This window comes from Diachasmimorpha longicaudata, chromosome 7 (genome assembly GCF_034640455.1).
Source record: "Diachasmimorpha longicaudata isolate KC_UGA_2023 chromosome 7, iyDiaLong2, whole genome shotgun sequence".
Lineage (NCBI taxonomy): Eukaryota > Metazoa > Arthropoda > Insecta > Hymenoptera > Braconidae > Diachasmimorpha > Diachasmimorpha longicaudata.
The window spans coordinates 5,363,355-5,391,075 of NC_087231.1; the positions used below are offsets into that span (position 1 = coordinate 5,363,355).

Below are 27,721 nucleotides of genomic sequence, written 5' to 3' on the forward strand. Positions count from 1 at the left end.
GAGATTCTAATTGGGCATTCGATGAATGTCGGGGCTTCTGTGAAGATATTCCCGGTGGAGGTACCGTCACTCCGGAATCCCAAGAATTCTCGTGTCAGCGCAATATTTCGATACCCAAACTTTTGATTACCATAGCGCATCAAATTCTTGTTTGATCAGAAGTTCTGAAGCCAGATGTTCCACACGCGGGTATACATTGTTGGGAGCATGACATCAATTCCTTAATTGGAGTAGTTCATCATCAGGAATTTGGGAAACTCGAGAATTGTCCATCGTTTTAATGAATAGTGAAATAGTTCATGATACATCAGCGATACTTCTGACAAAATGTTTTACTAGATATTTTTCATTCCAAACTTGTGCATTTAAAGGGGATTGAACATTTATTATTTTATTTAAACAATAACAATTCTCAGTCCCACTGAATTTATTTAAATACAGATGAAAAATCCTAACAGTTCTAGTTTTCAATGCACTCCCGCTCCTTTCTCCTCCCACCCCCGTCCCCCTCAAATATCGATAAATCAAGGAGATTAAATTCTCCTCCCTATCGCACCTTCAAATTCACTCGATCGATTCTATCTAACACCCATTTCCCCAAAAAATGTTTTCCCATTTCACTTGGAAAGAAACCCGTTTGCCCCCGGTGGCAAACGCTACCTCCACGACTAGCTGCTGTCGAGAGTAAATGGTAGAGCACTTCAAGTCGAACACTACAAAATATATAGATAATTCACAAGTCAGGGAAAAGGAGGTTTTGGTGAAGCTGTAGAAAGGGTACTGTTTTCCGCATCTGCGCCCGCCAAAATGCGAGTGGATATACAAGAAGAAGGTAAGAGGCCGAGCAGACAACAGCTGAAAGTCTGAGGGTGTGCAAGGGGGTGACTAGGAGATGACTTGGAGAATGGGGGTAGTTGAAACAACAATCGTGCGAGTTATCGTTCGCCTCTATCCTCATCCTGGCTCGCAAGTTGAGCCTTTACACACAACTGTCTCTCTCTAACCCTCACCATCAAGGGTAAGACAAACAGTTTTCAGTCGCTCGACCGTCTCGAACTAATTAACGTGGGATTCACGAGAGAGTTTATACCCACGTGACTCCTCTGAGTCCACACATTAGTATGAAAACTCATGAACAGGTACACAGAAATGAGGGAGAAATGCTTAATGGCAAATATATTGGTTTGCTGGTGTGGTTAGTGTAGAATTATTTTCTGTGTGTTCAGAAGATAAAATCGACTAGTAATGGCGAAGCCCTGGGTATTGGGTCGAGCCCAGGGGTAGAGACTTACGCAGCAGATATTTAAATGCTTCGAAAGGGAGCCGGAAATTCATTAAAAAATCGAGGGACGTCCTTACAATGGTGATATGATAAAATAAAAGAACAAAATTCACCTGATTTTTTTTTGCTTTGTAAATTGCAAGCCAGACTTCTCCATATTTTTACATATTTAAAAAATTAATCATATTAATTTAAATTAATTATTTCTTTCACTATCCAATTTGTCAATCACCTCTTCAATCAGCGGAACGATAAAAATAAATCTTTCGCAAGATTCTCCAACATTTTTCTGTATATCCAGGCAATAAAAGTGAATGCCTACGTCGTTACAACCCCCTTTTGAGGGTCTCGAATCACCCGGCATCAGCAAGTATTTCAATAACTCAAGAGGGCTCTGGAATTACGGAAAAATCGAGGAGAATCACTGCTCATTGATTACCGAAAAGGGGGAGGCAGTGATTTTACCTCCAGCTGGCTCTCGCGCGCCTCACACCAATATTGAAAGAAGAAATTGTTATGCTTTTACTTTATCCAGTTTTGAACGCCAACTATGGTGCACGAGTGCGTCTAATGTCACGATGATTGTCCGCTAGGCGTGTCGGGGGATTCCCCAAGTTTCCTCCATCAGTTTGGTCGGGGGAAAAAAAAACCCCGAAGAAAGGAGAGCCTGAGCAGATGGAGGGGTGGAGCTGTGAAATTTCTCTTTCATTTCGCGTATGGTATGAGGACCTCAGCATCGAGTCGATTTTCTCATCCCCTTAATTTTCACTCTCAGCTCTCCTCCCCTCTCCCGTCGTCGCTCCGTCAACGTCTCCCGTGAAATGAGATAGATTTGAGTGCTCTCGAAGGCTTCGTTCTTCGTATTAAAGGGAGATGATGCGCTTTCATCGATTATTGAAATTGAGATCGGCCATTACTACGCTATTGTTCTCCTCCTGGCGAGTCTATATATATTTTTTAAAGATTTATTCCGACGGCAGTGCAGGACTTGGTAGGAAGGGAATATCATGGCCTGTCCCGAGCGCTTCATAATACCACACGACACGTCCCCACGGCGCCATCTTGCTGTCTCGCCTTTCAGCCAGCTCACCCTTCTCGTCTTTCTTTATTTTCAAATGCAACTTTCTTTTTACTGTTACATGACGACAGTTACCAAGGGCTTCAGATACCCTGCATAAAGCGCACATTTGCGTAACCCTAGGAGGCGAACAAACTCATCCAAACAGACGACAATCCCTGGAGCAGGGGATGGAGGAAATCTATACAAACGCTCGTTACGCGCGCAACGACAGAGGGTTGACATAATCACAAGAAATTTTTTTTAGTGTTATAACGCTTCATTCGTACAGTCAGATTTTTCGATCAGGGGTGTAATTTGATGGAGAGAAATTAAGGGAGAGGCTCCATAGGTATTTTATACATATGTAAATTTAATAAAGCGAAGGCTTTGCTTTTCAAAAATTTATCCGATGATGATCTCAAGTCTCGCTCATCCCTTCCTGCAGACAACTCAGGGAATCAAGCTCCAAGATTCCGGAACTCTCAGGGAGTAATGGACCAAAGCTGAAAAAAAATGTCGCGAGAACGAACAGAAATAAAGTGGTGAGGGTGAAAAGTTCACGAGAATCCACCTCAAGGTGGATTCGTAGGATAAACGAAGAGATAGACCTGTCAGGAAGAGGAATGATGCCGACGCGTGTCACACACTGTTTCCTTATATTTCCCAGAGTGAACAGCCATTCTGAAATTTCCAACCCCTTTTCCCAGCGCCCGGGCGTATTCCATCATCCCAGGAGTCTATTTCCACAGGCAGACTCTTATGACTTCCACTTCCGTTATTACGACAGGGTAAGGACGAGTCTGACTATACAAGTGGCAATATTCGTGGAAAATACAATTTCCGACTGGTGAATGAAAAAAAATACCGAACTGGAAGAAGGTGAAATGAAATACAATAAAATTCGCCTTTCTACATTTTTTGCAGCTGTCCGGCCAACTGTGCAATCCCACCTCTAGATTAAATTCCTGAGTATCATTTGGAATTTAAAAAAAGCACCTGCTGTATCGGTGTTGGTGTAGCTCTAATGAAAACCAGTGAGATTGATAAAAAATTAAAGATCTATTCTCTGCGCCACTGTTTTTTATGAATAAATAAAGTGTCTGGCCGAAATTGCAGTCTTTTTGTTACTCTCCGAATTTTCGGGCCGACATTTTCGATTTTTTTCTCCAGAATTTTTTAAGGTCCAAATTATTCTGAAAATTCAACATTACGGAAACGTCTCGTAAGGCTGTCGCAATTATTACTACTGCCGTTGTTATTGCGAATATTGTTCCTGAAGTTTTTGCACATCAAAGCGGCGATCTTATAAGGCATGAGAGAAATAACAAAACGCTCGTCGCTACCCCGGGGAAAACAATTGTCCAGGGACTATTCCTCTGTACTCCAATGAGAGATACTTCGCCCGAGTAACAATAAAAAAAAAAAGTATACATTTCTTTCGCTCGTTGCATCGGAAAGTGTATACTCGAGAACCCAGTGACAAAGAGACAGACGAAAAATAGGAAGTGAAACAAAAAAGTTTCATCTCGTCTGTCTCTCATCTCATTGTGAATGTTCCCATAAATAATTCTGTGACAATACCGTTTTTCATTCACTCGCGTTACGTTAACCTCTTTTTCACATTCAACATGCAGATAGCTGGTGTGTTTTACATGCATGCTGGAATACCCGGGAGGTTAACGTGACGACCATGACCATCAGTTTGTGGCTTCAGAGAGCGCGCTCACGAGGGAGAATAAGGCATCTCAGAGACAAATGCCCCGTCTGGTTGAAATTGAAGGTGGAAGAAAAGCAAAGTTTAACTGTTGCACGGTTGCGCTCAGGGATAAATGCAAAACCACAAAGTCATGTACACCACACTGACAACTTTGGTCGTACCTCAACCACATGCATTGCCCGGTAAACTTCGGGAAGAATGGACTTTCGAGTTTATCCACTTGAGAATCTTCTGCGTCTTTCAGAGTCAATCTTCTGGGGAGTGCATACCAACTTATTTCATTATCCATTTGTCATTCTCATCTGTTGCATAATGCACACTTCACAGTTAATGCCAGGGGAATGGGAAACACTGGAACTTCGCGGGCAATTGACGAGTGATTTTCAGTAGTATAACACCGAGTGCGAGCCTCCCGAATTTTTTTGTTTCTCTTGTCGACGGGACTTTACTAATATTTTTAATTGTTCAACGATTATGACAATCATTTCCATTCATTAATTATTCACAGTTTCCAAGATATTGCGAATATTTAGCATGAAAATTCGCGGATTTTTCAATTTTTAATTATGAGGCGGAATAAATAAAAAAAATCTCGATGAATAATTCCGGCTAAATTTTCCACCATCAAGTCGATCTTTAAAGGATCATCTCCTTCATTAATTTTTTCAAAGTTATGGTTTTCATAATTATGCATAAACAGGAAGATGGACCCAGCATTATTTCTCGCCTGAGTTGAGTACCGCCTTGGGGCAGCAAATTACCCGACAATGGCAATTAATAAAGACTTGGTTAATGGTGTTCTGGCACTCTCCAGTATTGTAACGCACACCGGGGTGTAATATCACTCTCGTTAATCACCGACGACGAGTGCTTTTGTTAACACTGTGGCTCTCGTGATGACGTTGCTACCCTCGGCACGTATTACAGGGCGTTATCTCCATCGCCACGCGTGCGGACAACCCCAAAAGAGAGTCGACCGTAAAAATACCGCCGAATTAAAATACGAACGAAAGAGATGAGGGTTAACAGACATCGGAACCCAGATTATTTGTACACTAAATTTTTCCCAATAACAATTTTCCTGTGGAAAATTTCGAATCATTTGAAAAAAAATACTGAACATTTTTAACAGGGGATGCTTCAAAGCTTTTGTCATTCCATAAATCCATCATAAAAAAATCCCGTTACCCCAGTTCCATGGTTGAGTTCAATTTTTCGCATTCTCCTTCCAAAAAATTCAATTATTTTATGATTACCCGAATTTCCGCTCCATTTTTCAACGACTATCCCAAAAATGTATTCCTCTAGCAATGAAATTCGTACATATGTACGGTTGACCGCTCGTACACGTACCCGATTTGGAAAGTACGTGTACAGAGGCCGGGAAAGGGATGGAAACAACCGTCCACTCCTGCACCATTCACCCCTCCAACCTCGGAATTACCCACCAAAATATACGGTAGAGCATCAACCGGCTGCACCATGTGCCACCGCAAATATTCTTCCTCCCTTTTCTGTCTTTACTTTTTTTCTCCAATTTCATTCTCCCGGTATTTTTTTTTCCTCTTCATTTTAATTTTCTTGGACTTGCGCATGGGGAATGGGAATTCCGGTCTTATCAAATGCGAACCAGACGACGGATAGTGGTGGAGCTGGTGGGTGGCAGTCTAGTGGATGATTATACGCGCGAGGCGAGAAAGATGGCAGTGTTGGGTGGGTTGAGGTGAATGAGGGGGAGTGAAGGGGCTGAGGGTAGATGCAATTAACTGGCCGAACCACACGGAGACTATAGGCTAGTATTGGGAGTATATTACCACCGGGCAATCCATGAAAACAGGGTCACCACATCTGTGTATACCTGTGTTATATCGCTCGCTGGTAATGCGGGTGAATATGGGTTTGAGATATATGGGATAAATTGTGGGAGGGGTGGGATTTCTAAGGGGAGGGCTCTGTTCGAATTCCGAGGATGAGGCGGCAGGGGGGGGAGGAAGAGGGAGTCCCAATACCTCCCCCACTGGCTGGCATCGTAGGAAGCAGTCTATTACTCCAGCATCCGTGGCAGGGTTAGAGTACGAGACTGAATTAGGAGGATTTCACGGTCTCGTGGAGGCGCCCAGACGTGTGCCCGACGCCCGGAACGACGTGAGATAGGTTTGGAGATATGTGCACGATCAGTTACAAGTTGAAGTCAAAATTAATGGATTCGGAGAGCACAGAGTTGAGAGTCAACCGGGCGCTCGGGGGTGGATTAAATTTTTTTTGGACAGGTGACTGGGAGGGGAGGTAAATTGTAAAAATAAGGGGAACGAGGGGAGATTGTGGGGTTCTGGGGGATTATCACTTGGTTTGGGGGATAGTTGATTTTAAGTAGTCGTATCGAGGGGAAGGGACTAAGGGATTACAGCAGTCTGACACGTGCCTTATCTTTTCTACTTGATGGAAGTTGACTTCGATTTAATTCGTGTGCGGATGGATTAAATGGCATTGAATTATACTGATATATATTGCATGTTTTTTAGTAACGTAGGTTTATGTTTGAGTCGGATGTGCTAAATTCAAGTGACAATAGAAGTCTCCATCGCCTTCGTATTTTACAGAGCTGGGTATTTCAAATGGTTCATCACAAGATTCTCTGGGTATTGAATGACGAGATGGGAATGGCAATCAATTTAACAGCGGTGGGAAATCCCTGGACCTCTGCATTAGTGATCCCGGTGGATGAAGAAGTTCTGATGCATTGGAGACCGCTAGACAGAGCTCCACGGAGAATTGTTGGAGCTCGGATCACGAAAGAGAATTGCTCCGTGAATTAACTGGGTCAAGAGCAATTGAGGTATTGGATAATTGATAGAATCGTTGAACGAAGGGTTATGTTTCAATGGAAACAATGTAGTCGTGGGTATTGATTTCCGGGAGATTTTCATTGAATCCAATTTTCGTTATTAGTCAAAGTGACTGGATATTCAATCTCGTGTTTACATCATCGAGAATGAAGGGCTTTCAGCTCGGTTTTCAATCATTCACACAAACATGCATCTATTGAATATATATTGTATAAAGTCGATGGTGAATTGGAATACATGAATGAGAAGAATTGATGACTAATTTTACCAGTGATGTTAACCGTCATGAAATTTCCAATTTCACAAGGAATTAAGTGATGTTACACATTTTGGAATGTGGCATTTAAATCCTATCACCGGATCATTTCAAAATAAATTTTTCCAGTGTGAAATTGGAAAAAAAAACTGGAAATTCTTTAGGACTTCTTTTTTAACTTTAAAAGATAATTGAATATTTGATAATTGACCAATTGGAAGCTCAAAATAATTCAACGCTCATTTACGATTAAGCCGTGATCTCAAGATCTTCACAAAAAATTGTTTTCCGAAGGACAAAACAGTAGAAATTCCAAAATCATGATAAATACTGGCTCGACGTCCATTAACATGGAACGAGTTGATGCATAGAAAGGTGTGATGAGGGCCAGGGTGTGAATTAAGAAGTTGCCCGAGTGTGTGATGTGGTGCATTTACTCCGAATGAACGGTCACAGGGACTGAGAACCCTAGAAATGGTGCAAAGGACGTGGAAAGTTAGTAAATGTATCCGGAATCTCGGTGCTATGTCAGCCATTAGCTCCGACTGCTGAGGGGTACGTAGGTGGCAAATACACGTAATTGCATGAAATTACGCTTGTGAACACCCCCTTCGGCAAATTATTGCAGCATCGTCCTGGCTGATGGCACAGGTGTTAAATGCGAGGGGTTGGGGGGAGGAGTGGGGGGGCTAACAATATGATAACACGAATAACATGGAAATACACAGCGAGTCCACTTTTCACTGGGCACCCCCCTAGCCTAATTAATGGCGACTTTACTCGTCAATGCTGAATAACAATTTCTAAACAGAATAACGCAACCTCGATGAATGATTAAATGATGGGAATTACTAATGTTTATCTGCATTTATCGGGAATGGAGGGAATATAATTTGATACTGAGTGAATAGGGGCTTAACTACTACTACTGTTTTGAGGGTTTTAATTTAATTCAGTGCAATCAGGGGATTCAATTCTAGCTGGGATTGCAAATAATTATATTATTCGTGGAAAGTTTGGTCCTGTTGACCGCAGTGAACATTTAATTAGCGGGCTATGAAAAATAAAATATTAGTATAATTGTCAATTACGAGATATTAATGCAGGGAAATATGTAGAATATATTCAATAAAAATTAATTTTAATTCATACTAAGACTGGATAATTGTAATATTCATAGCTTTTGAGTAAATCCGGAATATCCGAGTTCAGCCGAAAGTTTTGTTCGGTCGGTTGTCATGAAAGTCAACTCAGGAGAATATGAAGAGTTGAAAAGTGAGAAGTTTCGTTGTTTTATCCCTCGAGTGGTGAAAAATGATGAGAAGATGTGTTTGAAGTCGACGAGGAATTTTACGTTGCACGCGAATTCCCTTCTAATCGAGTTTCAATTTTTCTTACGACGGGGATCTTCCCTTCGAGCTCCTACTTCCGGAGACTCAGCTATTCTGGTAAAGCGAGTGAGAAGTGAAAGAGGAAGTGGGAGGGTCAGGCCTACTAGGGTGCCTCGAGTGGATCCTGGAAGGCAGATTCGTATATCGATCGAAATGAAGGGAGGGCGAGAGGGTGGGCCCACGATATTGCCAATTTCGATATCACTCTCATTTCCACACCCCCAATAATCGAACGCTCTTCTCACACCCTTCCGACCGCGCCTCTTTGCTCCCCCGTCGACTACACTAGCTCCTCTCATTGGATTTTTCGCGGCGTGTACTAGCTCTGTAGAACGATTTTTTTTCTCCCTCTCTCTCTCTTCTTGAAAACCAATAAACGGAACAATTTTTCGTGTCGAAGATCAAAGCTGTTGGGGCACCTTATTTTATTTTCAAGGGCTGTTCAGTGGCTCATCAAAAGTTTTTCAATTGGACAAGAAAATATAGTACCGTAACGAGAGCCATTTGAATTAAAATTTATTTCGATTTTGAAATATTTTTTATAAATGTTGTAACAATGTTGACAAAAAAATGTTAGACAGGTTAATCAAAAACTCTTCAATCTTTTTTCCCCTGAATCACATTTAATATCAATTCCATGAAAATTACACTCACATTGCGTCTGAAATTTCAATACCTTTCGCACATTGTACGTCGTATGTAAAAACTACTTCCATTCACCCGACAGTAATCCTCAACTCTACACGCAATTGCTTGTAGATCCATTTCAAGATTTTATGGAACATCTCGTATTTTCACGACAGAAGGATTGCAAACACCTGTTACAAGGAGCCCATGGACCCGGAAATAAAAGAGAATACATATAAAGAAAGGAGTTGAGGATTATAAATCAAATGTTTGAAAATTCCCGGAAAACCTTACAGAATTCTCAATTTCTCGGTAAACAGGAGAATAAAAATTTTCCACACGCCATGCTGTGTTTATATATTTTTAACATACAGAGATAAACATTTATCCACTGCAAACCCCTATTAATCATTAAAAAAAAAACTCCGTTAGAAGCCTGTAAAAACCCTTACCCTGATGTTCCGAAAAAAGTGTTCCCCGCCCGTAAAAACTCCAATACCACAATTTCCCCTCAGCAATGTTCAACTCCACACACAATCGTTCACAGTTCCCCCTCAAGATTTTATGGAACAACTTGTATTTTCACGATAGAAGGATTTCAAACACCTGTTACGAGCAGGTTAGAGAAAGCCCACGGATCCGGAAGTAAAAGGGAGTTGTATAACGAAAGGGTCGGAGGATTACCGAGAAGGTTGTTGGTTTGAAAGATCGGAAATAGAGGTGGCGATGTGGAGAAGCAGTGGTGCAGAATGTAGACGAGCGGTGACCGCCCACCTCACCGAGAGCCTCTTCAACGGTCACATGGATAGGACTTTCCTCCTCGAGGCATGAGGAACTATTGAATTCTGTGGATTCACCCAAAACCAAATTCACTAGTGACTCCTGTGCTACCCGGAACGACTTACTGTAATCGAGATTGGCTTGCCACTAAACCTCCGAGGGCCGCAGTGGTAAATGGGGTTGCCGAGGAAGACGACACCGCTTCACTACGGTTTTAGATGGTCGCTACGATGCTGAGAAATGGGTAGCGAATAGACTCGAGTGGAGGACCGCGATTCGAGGGATGCACCAGCTAAATTATCTGTCTCTTGTTTCGATATTGAGCTTCTAATACTCTCACTCTCGAAGTAGACTCGGCTACCCTGGGGGTTTGTCACCTATTTCAGACGGAAATACCCACCAAATGCTGCTGTTCACCTCGGGAAACTAATTCCGTGATAAAGGGGATTGATAAGAGAAAGTTATTGAACTTGAACTTCAATAATTATTGAAAATTTTCGATGATATTTCTTGACAACTGTTCTCCTATAAATTATTCGCAGAATGATAACTCGTCCGTTTTCCGTGAAATGTGAATTTATAATATTTATTGGATGAAATAGTGAATTAAAAACTAATTTTCTCTAATTAAAAAATAATTTGAATGTAAGAGAGGTAGAGAAATTTTTGTTATTACATTTAGTGTCAAAAAATTGTTCTAAATAGACTTAAAAATATACTGAACACTCCATAAACTCCGCGGTATCCAGTGCAGCCCCCCAGCGACATTCTGATTTTACCGAGTGCGTTCATCCCAGAGTCAAAAGGTTTCAAGAATTGAATACAAGTGTCTGAGTCGTTAGAAGCCATCGTATGTAGATCGAGGATCACTGAGAGTTCGAGTGACAGGCACATACGCCCGGCACTCGCAGGGTTTCGTAATTCTGATTGACGAGAATCACGAGTGATGCACCACATCAACCCCATTTGCACCTTCGGCATCTCCCCCGTCCCTTAAAACACCACTCGTTTACCACTCGAAAGACCTGATTCCACTCGTCATGCGGAGATGATCTCGTTAAACGTCGCCGTACGTGTGATATTTCAAGAAGCAATAACAAAAAGATAGCGGAGTGAAGCTCTTAGCTTAGACGAGGTCGAGTGGACGTGCTTTTATTGGCTTTGGAAGCCTTGGAGGCACTAAAACCGCCGGAACTTTACGCGAGTAAAGAAAATGTGTCGGGCATTACAGGGCACACTTGGGAGGGAATTCGAGGAGGAGAAAAGCTCACAATCACCCCTGGTGCATTGCTCGGTGCTGGATGGAGGGCAACAAAAAAAGTTGGGGTGTTTCCGGCCCCCTGAGGGTTGGAGTCGTACCTAGGTGATGAGATTGTTGGGAGGATAATCAACTTCTACTCACCAACATCCTGAGAGCCACCCCAGGTGCCCAGCTGTGCCTGTCTAGCCAGTCGTGAGAGGGCGTCCACATAAGTGCGAGATGCCGCTGCTGCCCCTGAAATGTAAAATAAATATTTATTATTGTCATAATATTTCCATTGTTTCATACTAAAACTGTCAATTATACTTGATAAATAAATTATTTGATAAGTTATTCTTTTCAAGCATCAGAAATAGAAAGAAAATTCTCAAAATATTTTCTCGAATTTAATGAATAGACTTTACAATTGAAAATTGTTTCATCCAATATGTCATGTCATAATTGAATATCCGCAAGCGCTGTAAAATTAAAAAATGAGGAATTGTATTCTGAGTGCTTGCAATTGAGTAATAGATTCCATAATTCATGAATCAAAGATTTATCAAATGAGTCCGATAATAAAGGGGTGGATTAAACTCCCGATGATAAATCAAAAATCATTGAACCACCGGAGAGGGATAAATCTGGAGCAAATGATGCGTGAGAAGAGGAAATCCCTTCCATTCTCCCGTCTCGTTAGGACTCTATGGTCCAGAAAAAAATTGGTGAGATCCTTCCTGGGGCTTTTCGTGCCCAGGCATGCCTGTGGAAATTGGCGTTTTGTGTTTACCATGTTTTACTGGCGGTCCCATCCCCTATTTCACCCCCCACAGGCGCCATTCCTCATAAATAGAGGGGACGAGCCAATCGTTTTGCCGGGCAAGATGGTTCCGAGTTTTTGGGTAACCGGTCTTACGCGCGTTATCTCCTATTTGAGGCACCAACAATTCTCAAGTGAATACAAGGGTTGAATCACTAACCCTCTCTTGACATTCTCACCCTCTAGCCGGAGTTTTCCCCATCTCCACTTGCTCCACCGAAAATTCAACACCCAAGGAATTGAACTAATGACATTGATTGGATAATACAAATTAATTGGATTCCCCGTTCAGAATTAATTCTTGTTACTCTCTTTGTACAGTCTGACTGATACTTCTGGGCTAATAATTAAGATCTATCAGATAAATTTGAGCCCTTAAAAAAATAAATCAATAAATAAATAAATTAGGAATACATTTTATCCTCAGGTAATATCTTATTTTTCATTCTTCCACGAAAATTGATTTTACCTGCTACAATAATTATTGTTTTTAAGAAAATCAACACGTTATACACTAGCTCCATTCAAATAACATTCTCAACTGATGAATGGAATTCTCATTGGTCTACAACAAATGTTCCCTCGTAATACTCATTAATTCCCGTCTATTTTCTACTCTCGTCTCCACCACCAACACTGCGAAGAATAAAAAGAAAAAAAAACACGGAAGCTATTACCACCCTTCAGCCAGACAAGGCAACGTGAAGCAGGGCTTGAGATGGTTTTCGAGAAAGACAAAAGCTTCACATTAGACCAAGTCTCTGGCAGAATATCAATGGCAAGTCGATGCTGAACACGTTCACATTTTTCTTTCAAACCTCCAACTTCTTTCTCCACTAGTTTATCGAGTACTGATACTTATCGTGAACGATTTCTCCACAATTTCTTTTGTCTCTCATCTCTTTAATTGTCTCAACGTAACATGATTCAACGGTGGAAAGCTTTTCTACCGAGATAAGTCGTAGATGAGACGAATTTCTTGGCTAGCACGCACCCCTCGCGCTTGTCAAGCTTTCTCCACCCATAATTGTTATTCCCACTTGTTCTTGTTAATTACATTGTTCCACCACGCGTACTCAAGAGGCTGTCCCACCACACTATGCAAAGTCGCCACTTTATCTCATCGCTCTCCCTTCGCTGGAATTTGAATTTAACACCTTCCGCTGGGGTCGAGCGCCAATTGTGGACAGCGAATGGAAAACATTTGCTAATTGAGTTTGTCCTTTTGGTGGAGTAAACTTAATTGCAGCTTAAGACGAATCGTTGTCAGAAGGGAGTGTGGAAGTTGACTGAGTATTTGCCACGGTGGAATCGTTGAAAAATTGTCGACAAAGAAATGCCAGGGAACGTTGCAATGGGGTAGGTATCTGTGTGTTCCGCTTTCCATCTGGCTTCTCTGCCTCTTCATGCTTGAGAAGAAAGACGAGCTTGCGAGTCACGTATGTCAAAGGCAGCGATTCAACCCCCACTTCTCTTTTCTTGTGATTTTTTTTTATTCTCTGCTTATGCTTTGTGCTACTACGTGGGTACCGCCTATTTTTCACTCGTTGTTATTTGAGTCGTGAAATCCCGCTGAAACATCAATTTCAGGAGGGTTGTGGGGCTGGGGTTAGCTGAGGATCAATGAATGAGTATTGTTCAGCTTAGAACGTATTAATCAAGTAATTAAACCCCCGGAAAGTGACGATTTTAAACGACTTTGTAGAAATGTTGACAGAAGAACTGACACTTTTTCAAAATAATTGTCCTCCGTGGAAATCACGTATGGAAACAACTCCATGAAAACAAGAATAAACAGTTGTTACGATGGTTGATACACACTCCGAACAGTACGTACCCTTGTTTCAATCCAATTTGTCTCGTTGGTTGAGGGGTGTAGTTCGGCCGAGTGGCGAATCCACCGATAATTGAAAATTAAGCTCTCCGGTTTGAACGAGAGAACGAAACAAAACGACTTGCGCACCAGTGCTCAGAGCTCATCACTCGAACGTTCCCAATAATCGTCTCAGCTGCAGCGAGCATGAGAGATTATGACAAATTAACTGGCCGCAGTGAAAAAAAAAAGGTAATCGTTAAAACAACGATTCTTCAATTTTTTTTTTCCGAACTGCTCACTCCCAGAGCTACTGTATTATATCGCCGATGCCCCACGAACTTCTATATAAATTGCTTCATCAAAGCACTCAATACCGAACAGAAAAGGACGAGTTTTCCCGATCTGAAATCGTCGAAGTGTAATGGAAAAGTTCTACGGTGAAGCAGACAAATTATCTCCAATCTTTGGGCTCTCCATTGGGAGAAAAATTTTCTTTTCAAACCTGTAAAGGAGAAAAAATAAAGCGGAAGAGTCAATTAGTCTCGCTCAGAGCGGTATCGAAAGGAACTTTGTTGAATACACTGAGTCCCTGGAGGTATCTCAGTTGTCCTCCACTATCGGTGGATACATTTACCCCACCAGCGACCGTAGAAAATTCTCCAGCCATGGACATCCATCATTGCTGGTGTAGAAAATAAGAGAGCGCCACCGAGGGACCACTGAAGAATTAAATTTTATCTCGCCGAGTATATGACGGCCAGAGGAGCAGCATCCACAAGGCTTCCACCGTTGAGCAATAAATAAGCAGCGGTTGAGGGCCGTGGGGGTGGTTCACCCAGACTTCATTCCCTCCACCGCGGGCACCGCCTTCCTAACCTACATTACCTCGTTGTATACCATACAACCATATTCATTTCTCCAGCGAATACGATTTCAGCTTGAATTTTTCAACTGCACATAGCACGAAAAATTTCCCTCAAAAATTGGTGTTGCCTGGTCTGAAGATAAGTTCAACCCACCGGTATCCATTGAAAATCCCCCAGCGATGGATATTCATCACTAGTGATGTAGGAACTAAGAGAGTCACCGAGGGACCCCTAAAGAATGAAATTTTATCTCACAAGGTGTATGAAGGGCAGGAGGGTGCATAGAAGGCTTGCACCGTTGTACCATAAATAAGCAGCGGTTGAGAGCCGTGGGCTGAGAGTAACTCAAGAGGGTAAATGTGTAGGGTTGTTTCACACAGTAGACTTGCCTCAATCCCCACCACTCCCACCATCTTCCTAGCCCACATTGCCTCAGTGTATGCCATACAACCGTCTCCATTTCTCCACTGGTTTTAACGTAGACTACCACTGCGGTATGTACGCGTACGAATGAGGTATAAATTCAGTTGCCTGCTTCCCCTTTCCTGGAGGAACCCGGAAACTCATCGTTTAGTCGTATGTACGACGAGCCCCGGTGGTTTGAAGAAAAGAAGGGATATGGGTGGGGCGTATGTGCATGTAAAAGATACCGTTGTACACGACTCGCTGGTGCGGCATGAGGAGTGCAGAGATGGTGCGGAAGGGCGGCGGGGGGTGGTGAGACAGGAAGAAAAGCCTCTGAAGCCCGGGGAGTTAACGGAGTCTGAATTACAAGGGTGGAATAAAACCAGATGCTATGAATCCATACGGCTACCTCACTCACTTAAGTGTCTCTATCATATTTTGCGATGTCTCCCCGTGGCTTTACGCCACCGGTGTATTAATACTCGCATAACAATAAGCACATAGACTTGTGCACACTCAAGTAGAGTTGCTTTATATTGGCACTATTATGACGGAAGAACTTGAGACTGGTTTATAATAGTCAAAGACTGTGCTGAATGTGACGGGGAAGTTATTGAGCGATGGATTGCTCAGAAATTGTGAGGGGAGTACTCAATGATTTCTGGTGGGGAAGCTTTGAATTTGTCTTCGTGGGATACTGCAGCATCTGTTTGCGAGCTTTGTGGTTGATCGCGCAAGGGATGAGGAGACTCCACGGCCACCCATCTCCCCCTCAGTTTGGAAATGCTGAGCAAGACCGAAATTGCCCCATCCACGAAGATTCCCCTCCACTTTCCTTGTTTGCGGTTGGTCTGCGGATCGCCTAATTGAATCATCAGGAGTAGTTTCGAGAAGAAAAATAGAGAAATAATCGTATGGGAGTCTATTTGAATTTCTGGGGAGATTCGCAATTTATGAAATTGTGGGATCTGAATTGTTACGTAATTTTTATCGGTGGAATATCCAATATTTCGAACGCGAAGTGGAATTGATTTATGTAACGGATTTACGTATTGTCTTATTTGTTTCCTTCAATTCTTGGATTTCTGTGTCAAGAGCTTCGGTGAATAATGGGATTGTGAATAAAACCCGAGAGAGACATTTGAGTCGATATTATTTATTCGGATGAAAGTTGTACTCAAATTTAATTCAGAATGTTTATCAACATAAATACAGGAGAAACAGCTGGTTTGTGCATCGGTTAAAGGTATAGTCTTATTGACTTTCCTCTCCTCTTATCATTCCACCACCGGGGCCTCGGCCATGAGCGAGTTGTGCAATAAAATCCGGGGAAAAACCGATAAAATTTATTATTACATCAATACTCCTGATCCTTGAGACGAAAACGGATCTTAAACTCGATATCGGCTGTTACCTGACAATCTCTTAATGAATCCAGCTCTCTTCTTCACCCAGGAAATAAGCATTCCACCTCCTTATTCACGAGAATATATCCAGCTGTATTTCTTCCCTCCCCGGGGCGAATCGAGAAGCTTTATTACTCCCTTCGGCCGCCCCTTCTACATTGTTACGTTGTGCAGAAACTCTTGTATCAGCCAGTGTCACATTTTTCCTCTCATTCTGCTGTTCTCTATTTATGTCTTCATAAAGATTATCTATCCCTTCAACAGGATCCTCCTTGATTAAAGTCATTCGCTGACACCCACAGCACTCGGGGCAATGACCCCTATGACGTACGATATTTTGTCAAATGTGGTAGCATCAAAGCACCGGTGTCGAATGGCACAAACTTCAATGATTCTTTATCATCCGATATCCCATGTTATTGAATAGAAAAAAAACCGGGGACACAAATCACGTATTATCCCCGTGAGTATTTGCAATATGCAGATTTACATTTTTCGATGTGATGCATCGGAATCGGGAGAACTGGGAAAACTGCGGTTGACCAATTAAATTTACAAAAATAATCCATGAATCAGAGGGAGAGGAGATTTGGAAACCATCCTCGAATATTTCAAGCGCAAACATCGGGGGTTTTTTGAGTACGTTCTCTAGTACTGCCCAAAATATGAACAGGAGAGACCAAATTGTGAGGCCGACTCGTTAAATCGAAAAATGGAAATTACAGAGGAACTGTAGAGGTTGTTGTGGGAAAGAATTGTTTTTTCTGTTATTCAGGGAATTTTAGCAACAAATTTCGTGATCTTCCTTCTCCAAATCCTGTTTAACATCACTCGTTTACATATTCATAGGAATGGATCGATAAAAGTCGGATTTTCCTCTTCGAGAAAATTTAAAAATCAAATTAAAATGGAAAAAGTTCGGATTCGAAGAAAAGCACAAGAAGGAAAAAAATTATTCATTGAAAAGCTAGTTCCCATTATTGAGAATATATCAGCAGCAGATATCACCCTTTTCACAATGGTAATACATGGATCCCTGCAGTTGTCATATTGGGAGGATAGATATCATGCGCATAATCTGGATAAGAATCAACAATAGTTGCGATAACCGTGGGGGTGAATTTTGCGGCTGAATATTTCAAGTTTCTGATGAAATTTCAAGCAGCTCAGAGTGCATTAGTTAGTTCCCGGAGAGCATAACTCCCCGTCGTCCTTATAATACCCAAGAGTGATGAATGTGGGAGAAACTAGGGAAATGTATTTAGAGTCAGTTCGGGTGTCGGGCCCGAAAGGGGGGTCATTAATTCACAAACCAGGCAATACGTCATCGATTGTCCTTGCCCTAGTGATTCACCTATGGCTAATGTCCCCGGAGTTTGTGCCGGAATTTGTGAGACTCGCAGTTTGTCAAAGTACATTTTGGTAGTTTGGCGCGTGTGCCAACGTTACTTCTGTCAAAATTGGTTTGGAAAGGAGGAGGACAATAATTGGGCCCATTTCTCATGAGTGAATGGCTGTGGATTCTGAGAATCGGGGGCGGGGCCGGATGAGTGGGTGATGTACATGGGGTTATGGTTTTTCGAAGAGGCCATATCGCTTCAGGGCGGGGAGGCTTTTGGCTCGAGTTTTCTAGGGAATTCCGGGGGTTGATTGATTGAGCCATTCTAATTCAAACAATACGAAATATTATTGAGAAGCATTTGATATGAGTCTCATATTGACAGTTGACAGCAGTTCATAATCTTCAGTCGACTTTAGTCGTCGCATTCTCGAGGTTGAATTCATAATTAACAGTGAAAAGTCAAAAGTGTGGCGCTACAATTGAAGATAAAAACTTCCATCAGAAGTAATGGCTGAGTGCAAACGATATATACTTTTATTTCGTCAAAACTTCTCTTCCTTTATTCTCACTCTTTCAACTGAACTACAACATACAGAATGAAAAGTAGACGAAGAAGCGAAAGTTGGGGGTGAAGTTTCTCAGGTGAAACGACGTGGAATCAAAACTTCAATAACCGATATCAAGGGTGAGAGAATAATATTGATAAAGGATTGAAAAATTCAGATGATCGATATAATGCCAGAATCTTCGGGAATTTCGTGTTTTCTTGAAAGTTTGCTCTCCTCAAACTTTATGATAAAGAAACGTTCTCATTCACATCAACGAGTTGCGAGAAAATCACCAAACAAAGTAAACGAATTATTTAATTCTAAGACAAATGAGAAAATAAATTACACTTTACTCACGCAGAGGGGAAGGCGAGACACCTAAAAGAGGGAGAAAAATGAACAGGAGTGCAGACAGTAGAAAGAGGCGAGAAGTGTCTGACGGTATATCGCGTGCGATCCATAAGTCACGCTTCACCCGGTGGAGCCGAGGAATCGGGGAAAATTCTCGCTGGGCGGTAGCGGTTCCGGAGAGATGGAGTAATTTTAATATAGGGGTTTCCTCGTCCCTGTTGGGAGGAGTGGATGACTGATGCTGTGGAGGAATGAATGAAGACTGGGAGATACTGCATACCATCACGTGGAGACATACCAGAGGGGATGAAAAAACGCCACAAAGTCCTGTTTTAATGACACTTCATTATACTAAATACTCATCGCGTAAAAATAAAAATGAAAAAGTCAACCCGTTTCTGGTTGGGATATAAAACAACCTTGTTTTACGGACTGTTTGAAGGAACAAAAGCCAAGTTATATATTCATTATATTTTATGCACCTTTACGTCATTTTATTTTATTATTTTGCACCAAAAGTGTCAACTAGTCAGAACTTGATCGTTCTTGCAAAATAACTTATGAAATTTCAAGGGAAAAAATTGACAGCGATAAAATATAAGAGAATTAAATGCTCGAATTTACTTCCCCTTTGAAATCTAAACAACTTGGATTCAAATAAAATATTAAGCAGTGCACTTATAAACTGGACATCTAACTAATGAAATTTCCATTGCAGTTCTCAATTAAGTAATGGCATGACATACCCCTCCATTGTGACTATGCACTAACACCCCCTTTATCGACTCTTTAATGTCCGAACTGGTGACCACCCTCGAGCCGATTGTCGCTCGTGATTACGGGTTCGAGGGTTGTTTGTATTTAGGAAGCCATCAACCCTTAATCGCATTCCTTCTTGCCCCCGGGAGATTGCAACGCTTCGAAAACCACCGGTTCACCCTCACTCTTTCCCCTTAAAATTCCCCTCTCCTCTTCGCTCTCACTACCCTGTTATATTACCATCCAACATACCCCATGGGACACTCTGTTGTTTCACCCCAGACCGTAAGCAGGAGGGATGATGCTCACACCTGGTGAAGCGTAAAAATGAAGGAAAAATAGAGTGAGGAAAATAAAAAAAAAAAAGTGGGGAAGAAAAATTTGAATAAGAATTATTATACCTCAGGCCGAGTGGTTTTTCCCATCACGTTTTACCCACTACGTGCGTTCCCCCGGAAGGCTCGAGGAGGTGTAAAATGCTAGGAACAAACTTGCTATCCTCCCTGTAGCTGGCCACATCCCCTCCACCCCTATCCATTTTTACGTCCAACTGCCATTCCTGGGAAAAGTTTTCCCCGTCCCCATCGCCGCCGAATAACGTGGCTGGAGCCAGTCGAATAATTAAGACCAATTAATATTCGCTGCTCGTTGCCCCCGACCTTTCCATTCGCGCTATAAGAGTGAGAGTGTGAGGCAGACATGGGGGGGAGTTGAAGGGGGAGTCAACACGCAAAAAAAATCAACCCCGAAAAATCGAATTTTCTCGTACTCTCGACGTTTAAAATAGACCGGCGTAACTTTGACTACGATATCCAGTGGGGTCGCTGGGCCCGTCAGGTGCAATTACGTGATTCTACGTACTCCATCCTCTGCGCCTCCCTTCAACCCACTGCGAGAGTCACGAAGGGGTTGGAAGTCACAGAATGTGGGAGTTTTTGATTCAGGTGGAGTTGGGATGAAATTTGTAATTTTCTAATTTTTATTCTTTGTAAAATAAATTTTTACGAGCAAAAAATGTTCCTTAGCAAGGAATTGCAAAAAAATTAGGGTTGAAATAGACTTGTGTAAGTTTGACTGCGATATCTGGAGAGATTGGGGTCCCGTCAGGTGCAATTACGTAATTCTGACCGTACTCCATCCTCTCCGAAACCCTCCACCCCAGTCCGAGAGAAATCGAAGGGGTTGCCATCGAGGGAGGGGTCAGCTGACCCTGTCCCACGCGTGAAATCAACATTCGCGCAAATAAATTTCAGTTGGCACTGGTGAGCACGGGACACAGGGGTGGAGAAGCTCGCAGAGAGCCTCGATATACACTGAGGGATGAGGGGAAGAGGAAGAGTGGAATTTGTGACTCTCTAAATCATTGTTCTCCCTCCATTCTCCTCTGCGAATTGTCATGTGATTCCAGCAGCAGCGAAATATCCACTGATTTCTGCGGCCCCATTGTCTGACCATGCACCGGGTTTTATCCACTTCCACTGTGATACATCCGATTCACCCGTGCTCCAGTGAACTTAACCGTTATTTCTAGTCTGCGGTTGGAGATTCTCTGGGTCTCTCATTGTTCAATAACAAAAGACACTTCTCCTTGATCCCTCGGGTTGGAAATTATTATTCAATTTTCACCAGTTTTTTGTCTTTTAATACCTGAACTGTTGAACTGAATATATTCTTAATTCCTTAACTCATTACAACCGGACTATAATTTAGTCCTGAACATTCAAACATCTCAAGGGACTCTGCCTCTCTTCAATTAACGCAATGGTCCTTCTTGTACTCAATTAAAAATAGCAAATTACCTATTTCATTATGAAATTCCCGCATTTTTCTTGCCAGCATAGCTCTCCGTCGAAAATATTTTATATGGATTGAGTTAACGCTCACAAAGGATTATCCGGTATATCGTGCTGAGACACTCACCAAGGATAAAGGGGATCCTTCATATCTCCGTCTTTTTATCATTTCCCCGTTTTTCTTTTTAGATTTCTTGAGCACACTTACTTTGGCCTCTAGTACGTACCACCGTACCTTCACCTCATTCTCTCCGCATTCTTTGTTATGCTCATGGAAACGCAGAACCATCCCTGTGGTATATACACTTGTGGCAGACGTGAAAGGAGCGTCGACCTTTGACGGCAGGAATTCCAAAAGGTAGCGCACCGAGTGATGTGGATCGGCTGGGGGGAGAGAGCAGGGAGGGGTTGAAGTTCAGACGCGTAGACTTTGGCTCACATTACTGGAATGACGCACGTCTGTACCAACGGAGCGGATACCGATGGGTAAAAGCAACAGTGATGCTGCCATGGGGAGGACCTCGTGCACTGCAGGACAGTGAAAGAGAAAGAGGGGAAAGTAATGAGAAGGGGCGAGAGACTGATAAGAGAATGAGGTGGAGGGAAACAAGAGAAACGTAAACTTCATTCTGAAAAGACAATGGCTTCCATCCACAGTACGATTCAATTATTTTCACTCGGTCATAGTCTCTCGTCTGCACATTTCCCCCCTCTCGCACCACAATCTGCAAAAGTCCATAGGACTCTGCCCTCTTTCATTCACAACAGAGGACTGTAATTTGGTTAGTCAATTGGCGTTCACCCCTGCCCAATCCCTCCCTGAAACATCTTGAGGATTATAATTTTTGTACAAATTTAGTTTAGGAGTTTTCGGGAAATAGGAATTATTCTTATCAATTCATTAGGATCGGACAAAAGACCCGGGTGAAAGTGATTGGTGGGGCTTTGAAAATTAGGTACGTGGCTTTCTCGGGGAGACGTATTCCACCCTAGGGAACAGCCGCTGGGTATAATTAAAAGTCCAAGGGCGAGGATCTGTCTTCATCTTTTCTCAGGGTCTTTTCAGATCGGTGGATTTTTTTTTATCTCGATTTTCATCAGCTTTCTTGTTTAGCTTTCAATGAATTTTTACTTTTTTTGGACTGATGGGGTTCAATGAGTTTTATTGTTCGGTGTTTGCTTTGGGCTATGGAATATTAATTTTTGATAAACGGTATAGAGCATCATTTCAATGGAAAGATGAAATTAATTCTAATTTTTCAAGTCTCAACAGTGGGATTTCTCATAAATTTAAAAATTGATGCATAATTTAAAGATTAATCTGTACCAATTTCTACACGACAACTGGTATTGAGCACTTTCGCGCTTAAGAACTTCATCAATCTATCAGAAAACCGAAGAAAATTGATGGATTTCCCCGACGAACTGCCATTAAATAATAATAACGGCTCAGGGTGCCGTAAAGCACACGTTAAAACGAAATATTAGAACCTCAGGGTAGGTATTTTCGATGTGCAGTATCGTCGGAGATAGTTCCGATGCAGTAGTCACGTAAATGTCCCTCTCCTCCCCCCTCCCAACCCCGCCAACTCCCGATGGCCCAGGCGGCACAGTTGTGCACCCCTTGGAATTCACCGGGATCAGGATTAATCGCGAATACCTTACATATTCGATGCCATATCCACGCTGGGCATACCGAACTGCAGCACTAATGGACCCATTACCCAGCCCAACTTCGACGTACAATACTCGCGTGTCGACACGGAAATCGATCACTCCTGGCTAATCAGCCTGTTGTACACTGGGTTGTAATTAACTCAATGCTATACACTACGCAAGCGGTAATTATAATGACTCTGTCACCTATTATTATCATTGAGAACATGCGTGAGGAAACTGTGTCAGTCGATAAAATTTAATGCCTGTAATGTTGAATTTAGTGGGCAGTTTATTGAGTAATTAATGGGTTTGTTCAGGTCATCATTAGTATCTCAATTAATTTATCAATTAGTGAAAAAAAAATTTTGGGGTAAATTAAAATGACGAGAGTGGTTTTTTTATTTCGGGGACATGAAATTAAAAAATAGGAAACTCTCAACTGTTGGAATTAATGTATGATAAAATTTCAATTATTCATGAATTATTATTTATTTTATGATGAAATTGCTTCTGGATTCCACAACTCTAATATACTTGAAATAAAAGCAAAAAAAAAGTGCATTGTTTCGCGCAAAGTCGGTCCATATTTTCCGAATTAATGAACAATAACTTCCTCCCATCACATGCGCAAAATCCTTTTTAAAAAAATTCCTCTCTGTAATTCCAACTTTTCTCATTAAATTGACAGAAAAATATGATGACGCGCTAGTCTGCTGGCGGAAATATGTCGAAGAGTGCCGAGGTAAATGATTGAAACGGAAGTGATCGCGGGGGAAGTGAAAACAGGAACACGACAGGACGAGCAATGACGTGGGGGACCAATTTTAATTATGGAATCCCCGTAGGTGGACGAACAATTTTCCGGCCTCGAGTGCTTTTGTCCGGGGTCTGTCAGGCGTGAGACGTACGCGCAACCCCCTTCAGATACATAACCAATAAAAACTCCATGGGTGGTCTCAATAACTTTGACCGGGCTTCGCATTTCAGAAGCTCATGGTAATCCGAATACATTCGGGGATTATCGAATTTCGCAATGAAAGGATCACGTTGAATCCCAAAAAATTCTAGAAATTTTTTCCCCGTGCAATCGTGATAGTCAATATTTTTCTGAATTATCTCGTGTTATTAGCCAATTCCACTCCGTCATTACTATTTATTCATTCACCCCTCCACTCTTCCAATTTTTTATGTGACTGCGATAAAACTAAACGTTCTCTTATTGTTCTGCAGGAGTTATTTGATACTCGACGTTTCAATCAATTTATTGCAATTTAAACTTTCATTCCCTCTCATTCAATACTTCTATCTCCAGAAAGTTTCATTAAATTTGCCTTTTTCCAGTTCCCCAACTTTTTTTTACATCTGGACTCAAAGGGGGATCAACTCATTAAGAAATTGAAAAGGCACTTGGCCGATTCCAACTCCAGTAGCATCGAGACTCCAAGGAATTCTCATCGCTTGAAATTGAGACGCGGGTTGGCTTTAAGGGTAAGATTTACAGCCCGAATATGAGATATAACTGGGGAGGGACATCGAAGTATAAGATTTTCCATTTTGAGGGTGCGTAATGAACGATTTTAATGAAATAAATTGAGCACTGGGCCGTGACTGACTGTTGACACTGGAAGGAGATTTACAGGAGTAAACTTACAGGTTCAATGGATGAATTGTCTGGATTCGAGTACACCGAGCACCGAGCGTACTAATTATACAACTTGATGAGTTTCGCTTTCCCTGTTTTAATGATCACATTTCTGTCAATTTGTGAAATGCCATTACCTGTATTTCCACGTTTCTCACTTCATTTCTTATAACATAAAAATAATTACGAATATTCCTTATCACCCAGAAATAAACTCTAATGTCAGTAAAAATAATTGAATTTATTAATGAACTACTTCTGTTCAATTTTCAAAAACGTACTCCCGATTCTCTTTACTCCTCCATGATGCGACATAAAATTATTTCCCGGTGCAAAACTAAACGAAGATCCATTCAAAAACTTCAGCCATGAACTTTCGCATAATAAAAAATAATAATAGAATTAAAAAAAATTATGTTTCGTCGGAGTACGTGCCTGCTGCCGAGCGAGTGGTAACAGTCTCGCGCCAGAAATTGGTCAGCCACGTCGGCATGAACGAGGAGGCAAAATGAATAGGCAGTGAGAGGGCATTGAAGCCAACTGCACGTACCCCAGACTGGAAAAGGGAGGATAGTCCATCAAGTGTGGATGGAGAAAGTTATAGAGGCCAGCAAAGCACTCGGAATTTTTCGCCGGACCAGCGTAATTACAGTTTCGGTGTTTTCAGCACCAACATACACCCTCCCCCGAGACCTGCTCGTGACACCTCAACCAGAGCTCCATTCAGTCCCTCACACTTCCCTAGTCACCGTCTATCAGCATGTGCATCCAACTTCTCGAGAATTTGTCCAAAACCATAACCACTCGGCCATGTGTATTCACGTGAGACCCAAAGACGAGAACAAATGTGAGTTTCAACCGCAGCTCATTGTTTTCGAGAAATTCAAATTTCACGGACGTTTCAAAAGTTATTACCGAGAAAAATGGTGCTATTTCAAATTTCACGAATAGTTGAATAAAATTACTTCATCAAAACGTGAATTTTCGGGTAGTCACGTGATGAAAATTTTCAACTGAATGTTTCCCTGGAAATTTTTAAGGGTTGCATGAAAACTGGAGTTCACGTGGATATACATGAAAGAGAATTTCGATTTCTCCTGTACATTGTACAGAAATTTCAACAGCCCTTCTGAATGAATTCAAAAGACAAACTTCCTCCCTCAAACCCGAGGAGAGAAACCGTTTCATTAGACACCCCTAAGTGCTCCACCACATTATAAATCATCAAGGTCTTAGTCGCTTCTCCACAACCCGAAAATTGGGGTGGAAAATAAGCAACGAAATAGTGCTACTCTAATTTGTCGAAACACGATTTAAAAATATAGGGAATTATGGGAAATCTCAACTTAAATGGGGGGTAAACAGTGATCCACTGTATTAGTTTAATTTCTGAAGATATCGTGAATAAATGCGAAGAGAGGAAAGTTTCAGATTGAAGAAGATTCGGTTCATTAGCGACCTCGAAGTACCTCCGAGATTAATTGACTAGATCGGATATTCACATCACGTCGTGAACTGCTTAAATAATGTAATTCTACCTCAATGTACTGCATCTTGCAAAAATAAAAGTCATCACATGAAATTCCACAATTTCGTTCTTCACAGACGGAAAATATTGGAATGACATTTCCACGAAGGGAAATTCCGATATCTCCGTTAAATTGAACTTTTCAACGACATCCTGACTGAATTCAAAGGGAGGAAGTTGCCTCGTTCAAGGTCGATGCGGATTCGTTTCATTAGTAGCCGCGGAACGTCTCGACTCGCTATAAATCATCAAAGATCTTCGTCTGTTCTGAAGAACTCAGGAAAAGGAGAGAGTCCTCAGACACTGAGGGAAATCTAGCCAGCACCCAACACTCATCGGATTCACCAGCAATACAAAGAGCCAAAATGCAATTACGTCTGAATGAATGAACGATAAAGATAAGTTGTGACGTGTGAATATGGCAACAAGCAGGCTGAGGCGCACTAAACTGGGCGAAGGGAGGAAATAAATCAAATTTACGCTGATGAAATTAATTCATCTATTCTGAATTCGTACGTAGCGAGGTAATCCCGGAGACGCTTGTGCAAACTGAAATAAAGTTTCCGCCGACAGAGACACAAAATATTTGTTTCTCTTTGTGTACAACGTGGGTTTAATCCTCGCTTCGGTGTTGTAAACTTTATGCATGTGCTGGAGAAGAATAAATTCAGATATACGAGCACTAACTTTCGATTTATCCTTTGTGATGGTACAGAGAACTGTGACTTTTGATTTTATGGAAAATATTGGGTAATGGAAGATTTTTCATGCGAAATTGCATTTTTATTAATCCAACGGAAAATCCAGTTACCGAATCTCGTTAACAACAATCGATCTTACTTATGAATATACAGCTATTCATGATGTTATCTTCGCTCGTTCCCCTCTAAAATTCAATAATTTCCAATGAAAATTCACCAACATTATGACTCCCCTGGACTCAATGAATCCGAGTCCACAAGAGAATGCCCTTCGTAGCTTGAAGCGAGCATGAAAATCTCCCGAGCCCCTTTACCACTCGTAAATACAGTCCATCGATACTCGTACAAAGCACGAGTCTCGGAAAGTACCACCAGGACCCCATAAATATTGTCCTCCACCCTCTTTACACGATACCCACTCATTCCCAACAGTACCACCGCCCAACCTACTAACGCAACCTCCATCTCTTCGAATTTTCCATCTCCCATTTCACTCCCATTCCACCCAGCAAGTCAGACATGATCCTGCACGTACCGTACAAGCTTTTCACAGTGACAAAGCCAGATTTAAGTTGCGCTCACGCAGTAGTGTATTTCTACATTGCTGGAGAACTCATGCGCACCCATGTACCGAATTTGAACTCCCCAATCGCTTTATCACGCGCCAGAATGGAATATAAAAGAGAGAAATTATAATGAAGAGAGGAAAAATAGAGAATAAGCTGGATTTATAATCCCGTGAAATCCCTGTTTTTACGGAATCAAAAAACAACGAATGTTGGTAAATAACAGAGTTCCAGTGGTGAACATTTTCCACTGAAAAGATTTTTCAATGTTATGTTTTTGTTTAAAAATATTTTTCATGTTTCATATAAATAAATAAATT

The 27,721-nt window shown here is 41.7% G+C and overlaps 1 protein-coding gene across 1 annotated transcript in view; it reads right to left on the bottom strand.

The window, feature by feature from the left end:
* Window positions 1-27,721, bottom strand: part of LOC135164897 (trichohyalin) — a 76,788-nt gene that overhangs the window by 16,976 nt on the left and 32,091 nt on the right. The window contains exon 4 of the mRNA XM_064125673.1: window positions 11,362-11,454. Coding sequence (XP_063981743.1) covers window positions 11,362-11,454 — 93 coding nt within the window. The remainder of the gene's footprint in view (window positions 1-11,361; window positions 11,455-27,721) is intronic.